Raw genomic sequence first — 6,693 nt, 5'->3', positions numbered from 1 at the left:
TATATATATATATATAAGTAGTATATAATTAATTATAAAGATAGGAAATGAGCAAATAAAAATGTGAAAGATACGGATGAATGAGTGAATTAAGAAGAATTGTAAACTAAGTCCCCTTCTTGGTATGTAAATACGCTGAAGAGGAAATAAACATCCCATTCTATTCTATTTATTTCTCTGTAATTGATGTACTATTATCTTAGTTATGAGATAATAGTATGACATCATTTACAGAAAATAAATAAATATTTTTGGTCACCAGATAATTTTGTACCTAATATCGACGTACATAGGATGTGTGAGAAATCTACGGAGTTATTAAGTAAGGAATAATGCAAATGCGTGTAAAAGTCATCGATTAGCAGTGATAAATTTTCGCGATAGCGATTTACGAGGATTTCCCGAGAGAACTACAGTAGTGCACAATGTTGTATACTTTGTTAATCCTGCCGATTTATTCCACGCGAAACGGCGACCTGAGAGTTTGCTGAGGCAACACGATGAAATTTTTTTCCACGAACTTAGAAATCGAAACTCGCGAGAAAAATGATACCTCGTACGGCCTCTTTCGTCGATTCTGTGCACTGACGCAATAATATTTTTTTTTATTTCGAGTCATTTGCACGAATGGATATGCACAACATTACCAGCAGATATCGGAGTTTTCACCTTCTCTCCTTTTCCATATCCCGCGTACTTCCAAACTTCATTTCTCACTAATCTAATGTAAGACTTATTTTGTTACTTTGTATATTAGCAAAAACCTGTTCTTCTTTCTAATTCAGTCCTTTATTTTATTATATTTTATTTCATGTCTCTTCATTTTCTCTTATAAAATTTCTTGACTGGACTTTCATTACATAAATTATATATCATATATTAACGGATCGTATGCGATTTCCTTTCAGAAAATAAAATCGGCGTTTACATCCAACACATATAAGCTAGAAAATGATACCGAAGCGGCAGTGTCCCAACATTTCGCGTATCTGCACGGCATTCTTCAAAATATGGAAGCAAAGTTGATAAACCAGCTGTATGAGCAGGGTAATCACCTCAAGAACAATTTAGAAAACATCGAACTGCAACTTCAATCGCAGGAGGAAAAATTGAAGCTTACAATGCAGGTACTTCTCTTAAAAATAAAGAATTATCAATTAGACGCTAGAAATTTGTCCGCCTTTTGCTTCAAATCGATTTACTTCATTATTCTATGAGTTTTAAATTATATTGTCAAGAAATATCTTTTAGAATTATCTAAAAATAGCAAATCTCACGCGGCTACATTATATCATTAAGCTATTTTCAAGAGCACCAATTTGTATTTATTTCTCACACTCTAAAGTCAAGGCAAATAATGTGCTGTATTGTGATTGGGTCACGTGAAATCTCGAGACAAAAATCATCAAAATGAACTGAACGGTGCTTCGAAGCAAATTCATTTCGACGGACGCGTGAGATAATTACTGTGAGAGCGACAATTAAATTTAAAATATTTTTATTGTTAAAATTTTAAAGACGTCACTAAAATAATCTCTTAATTCTTAAAATAATCTCTTGTCTTACATTCCAACAATATAATCTGCCTTATATTCGTAATTAATTTTAACTTTCTAAAATTAAAACAAACGAAAGATTTTTGTGAAGAAAAAAATGTAATGGGTGTTTATAATTAAGCATAATTAAATAATTGATAGAATGGAAGTGAATCCGGCAAAAATAACACAACCTTTAATTAAATTCAGATTCTAAATTTCACTCTAAATTTACTCTACATGAAAAAGATATTGTTTGAAATAGTAAGCATTGAATTGAACTTGATACATTTGTCCGTAGCTAGCCTCCTATGCGGAACAGACCTTCCATAAGGTGGACATACGAAACGCAATAAACATTCTAACGGAAATGTCAGATCTTCCTTGTCATTTGATGTACAAAGACTCAGGTCAGAACAACAAAGCAAAGTGAGTAATGAAAAGCGAATCAATTAGAATAACTATCTACTAAGACTTTTTTCGCTAACTCGCAGCATGTATAAAATTGCTTTTACTGCTGACTCGATTCTTCGCCATAACTTAAGTGTTACTGAGTATCTCTTTATCAATACCGAAGTTCACATCCATTATTTTTACACACTGTTCATCATGTACGATGTTCATCACGTGAAGCGCGAAAGATTATCCAAACGATATTAGAATCAAATATTAATAAAAAGCTACGTCAAATAACAATTTAAAGTCATCTGTAAACAAACGTTATTGTGATTCTTAGTCATTTGAGCTGTCATCTTTATATAACTTTAATTTCAAGCGATATTAGTGAATTTGTTTAGTGTAACAAGTTGTTTCTTTAATAGATTTACCATCGATGACTCAATCGTCGAAGCTATAGAAAATCACTGTACAATTACAGTGCCATCAGTGTCGTCCTACAGTCTTGTGCGAAAAGAGGAGCTGCCGACAAATTACATAATGTCGCCTTTATCGAAGAAACCTCGTACAAGTGAAAATACTAATTTTACAGTGATTTAACTGATTTCTTCAAAAACAAGATATATCTTCATCTTTGAATTTTCAATTTTTGTTTCCATAATTTTTTTGATACACTATCATAAGCTAATGTTTTCAATAGATTTAATAGATTATTTTCATAAAAAAGTTTTTACTTAATTTGCATAATTACATCATTTGTGTGAAATCGAAAACGTAAGTAACTACACTATAAAATGATGTTGACAGAGATTCTTGACAGTCCGCAAGCAAAGCTAGAACAGGCGATAATGCGACCGATAATACAATCAGAACTGCAACAAAAACTTGATGACTCATTAATGTCGACGATGTCCATCGAGATAGAAGATAAAGAGGAAGAAAGTAAGTTACCCTTTTTAATCTTTATTTCTCAAGATTCTAATCGATTCTCTTTCTCTTTCAAGGTATTTCCGAGTGTAAGGTGGAAGTGACGTACGTTGTTAATCCGTCATTATTCTTTGTACGAAAAGTGGCCATGAAAGCAAAATTCCTACAATTAGAGAAAGATCTAATGACATACGGAAACGATGAGGAGAATTTAAAGAAACCGATCAATATCAAGCAAGGTACGAGATTATCGTTAATGTTGATATTAGACCTGTTCTAACTAAACTTCTTGCATCGTTTCATTGTTTCTCTTTTTTATTATGGAAAGAAAAGAGAAAAGATAAACATCAAAAGATCTGTTTTTTGCAAATATATGTTTGTTTTCAACTTATTGCACCAGTTTAAAGGACCCGTATTCTGTATAAGTCTACCGATAGTTATCAGCATCATGGAGTAGCGGCAGCCAATGAGAACTGCGTTTTTTCTTATTTTTACTTATCGTTAGTTATCGACCCTGATAATTGTCAATAATTGTATACAGAATCCTGATCCAAGAATAAAAAAACAGATCTAAATCAGTTGAAAGAAACAGACGATCATCTTTTCATCATTTTTCATAACAGATGACATGTGTGTCGTCAAACAATGGAAAGTCAACGAATGGTATCGTGGATGCGTGAACACAGTGATGATAAATAGCGACGACGAAACATCGTACAACGTGATTTACATAGATTACGGATATGAGGAATGCAACATAGCGGCTTCGAGAGTGCAAAAGATAGCTGAGCACTTGCTAACATTGCCACCACAAGCGATTCGATGCTGCTTAAACGGCTTGAAGCCTAAAAATCTTCATTGGACAAACGCGAGCACAAACGACTTCATGAAACTGACAAGCGGAGTGTAAGCCAATAGCGATTCAACGATTTTTACCCTGTGTGCACTAAAGTATGAATATCTTCATTAACCATTGAAAATGTTCTACGTTACAGTGATTGCATAATGTCCATTATCAAATCTACTCCTGATATTTTACACGTCGATCTTCGTGTTAATCCGAAGGATAGTAACATGGGTCCGCAATCGATGTGTAGTACTATGAAAATTATGGATTATGCGCGTTTGGACACTCGGAAAAATCTGGTAAGCAGATTTGAAGACGCATATATCCATACCAGTACAACATGCTATAATGTTAGAGTTATAAACATTCCCCTGTAATGCCCAGTTGTATGCCAATACTCAGATTCTTAGGCCCAATTTCACAATATATGGTTACCTAAAAGTAATCAAAAAATTCATGAATAAATTTTGTTGATGAATCTGTTGATAACTTTTAATCTTCAGGTAATAAAACCATATATCGTGGAAACGAATTTTAATCAATTTTTCTTTTAAAATTGTATTAGAAACTTGTATTAGAAAAATAATTTTGTTTCATTGAACCCACAGATATCTACTAATACTAGATGGCTAACTTTCGACTAAGGCGATGTAATCGACCAGATATTCGATTGAACGACCATTGAAATAATCAATAACCGCTCCAATTATTTTGCACATACATACACACATATACTGTTGCCGTCATTAAATCAACTCAAAAGTTAATGATCTAGTACTAGTATAGATATCTGTATTGATCCATTATATATTATATTTCTTATTTTGTTGCACGTAATACTTGCATTTTTTTTGCAGAAGAATACACTAAAGACTTATATTTATAATAGAGAAGAACTTCCATTAAATAAGTCGACAGCAGTTATTATTGGCTGGCTTGAGTCACCAGACAAGATTTATGTCTCCAAGGTAAAACAATTACAATTACATTACACATTTTATGTCTTCAAAATCTCATTAGAGAGAGAAAAGAATTTGAGAAGTTTTTTGATATTACTATATATTTATTTCACATTATTACATTTTTATGGATTTTTACAGATTACGCGACAAAATAAGTTTTTGAAATTAAAGGATGAATTAAACGAATATTATACAAAAGAAACTTCAGTGAAAATTATTGAAACACTACAAAAAGGTTAGTTTTATAATTATAAGTATTTGATGTGAAATGAGATAATTGTATTTTATAATTAATTGATAATATAAAGATTATGCGTTTCGGTTTTTCGGGTTTTCTCCGTGTCCAAATCCATTCTTGGAATGCCAACGTTTCGTGAACCTTACAGTCCACTTTATCAGTGCGAGAAGCAGCATGATATCTGCTTCGTATCCAAGAATGGATACGAAGGAAATCCGCAAAATGCATAATCTTTATATAGAAAGTACCTGTAGAAGCCTCAAGAATATTATTAATTGATAATTAATTAATCATGAATTAATCATTTTATTAAGACTATTATTATATGTCATAATAATTATTTAAAAACTTAATTTAAATAAGATACTCTCCTAATTAATAACTATTTCGGAATTGAAAAAGATTAAGTAAATGTCAAAAATTTGAAATACCTACTAAAAAGAAAATGTAACATTATTTTTTGTTATAATTACGATATATCTTTCAAATGCTTCCCTTGCAAAAATTTTAACTTAAATTTATCATAGGTGTACCATGTGCTATACAATTAGAAGACAATACCTGGCAACGCGGTGAAATTGTCGAAATAATTAATGAAAATCAAGTCAGAGTATTTTGTGTGGATTGGGGATGTACTTTAATTCAAGACCGCGACGCATTACGAATGATTCCATATGAATATACTACGTTTAAGGCCCAAGTAAGTCTTTTTCTATGCACGATATGACATAATTCATCGTTTTCTTTCGTTTGATTTAGGCTATAAAAATATCGCTAATGTATATAATGCCTGAATCCAATGGAATATGGAAACAGGAAGCTATAATAAGTTTGCTGAATCTCTTTAGTAACACAAAATCTATCATGGTAAATCCTCGAAAAAAAACAGATGACGGATATAGTGGATTAATGTATAGCAATAACGTCAATGTCAGCCGGCAATTAAAAATCACAGGTGTTGTTAATGATTATGTCATGAGGTGAGTACTTAATGTCAAACATAAAATTTTTAATATAAAGACATTTTATTTTCGAAATGTATGCTTGACTTTTCTTTGATTATTTTCTCGTTTCTCTAAAGTAACAAATTTAAGAACAAATCGCAAAAGAAATTACAATCGGCTGTTAAAAATAATGTTTCATTACTGGAGAAATCTGATGATAATACTGTCAAAAACTGCTGTATTTCGTACAATACGGAGAATGATAAATCCATGAAAGAAGAGACGCCTAAAGATCCATTCAAGGTAGAAGTGTATATTCAACGAGTGATCACACCGGACTGCATCTACGTTGCACAGATGGAACATGAACAAGAGAACGAGAAACTGATGTTAAAGATGCAAAAATTCTACGATAAATATCATTCCGAACCACGCAATAATTGGAGTGAAGGCGCATTGTGTACTGTATATTCCGCAAAGGACAAATCCTACTTCCGTGCTAAAATATTAAAAATAAAGTCCTCGACAGAAGTACTGGTCTATTTCTGTGACATGGGTATCGAAGAGACTGTGACGATGAAGGACATACAAGTTCTTCATTCACAATTCGCGGAGGAAATGACGTATTGCTTTAAGGTGAAATTAGCCGGTATTTTGCCGTGTGGCGGGTCATCGACATGGCCGTCATTATCTTGCATAACACTGTCTGAGATTATACAAAATAATGCGTATTGCAAGTTTTATATCACTAAGCCGGTAAGAGAAATATCCTTTTTTTTCTTTTAATTACTAATCCACAAATTTGAGGAATTGTAAAAGTACCATCTTAGATAATAAATTCCAT

At 32.2% G+C, this 6,693-nt stretch overlaps 1 protein-coding gene across 1 annotated transcript in view; it reads left to right on the top strand.

Annotated features, from left to right (window-relative positions):
- LOC108694448 (RING finger protein 17-like) overlaps nucleotides 1-6,693 on the top strand; it is a 211,676-nt gene that overhangs the window by 201,257 nt on the left and 3,726 nt on the right. Inside the window, exons 5-16 of the mRNA XM_018203958.1 lie at nucleotides 909-1,127; nucleotides 1,837-1,964; nucleotides 2,357-2,502; nucleotides 2,739-2,873; nucleotides 2,936-3,097; nucleotides 3,482-3,764; nucleotides 3,854-4,004; nucleotides 4,563-4,673; nucleotides 4,806-4,902; nucleotides 5,433-5,605; nucleotides 5,665-5,885; nucleotides 5,987-6,605. Coding sequence (XP_018059447.1) covers nucleotides 909-1,127; nucleotides 1,837-1,964; nucleotides 2,357-2,502; nucleotides 2,739-2,873; nucleotides 2,936-3,097; nucleotides 3,482-3,764; nucleotides 3,854-4,004; nucleotides 4,563-4,673; nucleotides 4,806-4,902; nucleotides 5,433-5,605; nucleotides 5,665-5,885; nucleotides 5,987-6,605 — 2,445 coding nt within the window. The remainder of the gene's footprint in view (nucleotides 1-908; nucleotides 1,128-1,836; nucleotides 1,965-2,356; nucleotides 2,503-2,738; nucleotides 2,874-2,935; nucleotides 3,098-3,481; nucleotides 3,765-3,853; nucleotides 4,005-4,562; nucleotides 4,674-4,805; nucleotides 4,903-5,432; nucleotides 5,606-5,664; nucleotides 5,886-5,986; nucleotides 6,606-6,693) is intronic.

The sequence above is a fragment of the Atta colombica genome, unplaced genomic scaffold (genome assembly GCF_001594045.1).
Source record: "Atta colombica isolate Treedump-2 unplaced genomic scaffold, Acol1.0 scaffold12, whole genome shotgun sequence".
NCBI classification, from domain to species: domain Eukaryota; kingdom Metazoa; phylum Arthropoda; class Insecta; order Hymenoptera; family Formicidae; genus Atta; species Atta colombica.
Note: the sequence above shows the minus strand (reverse complement) of the source record. Positions and strands in the feature narration are given on the sequence as shown.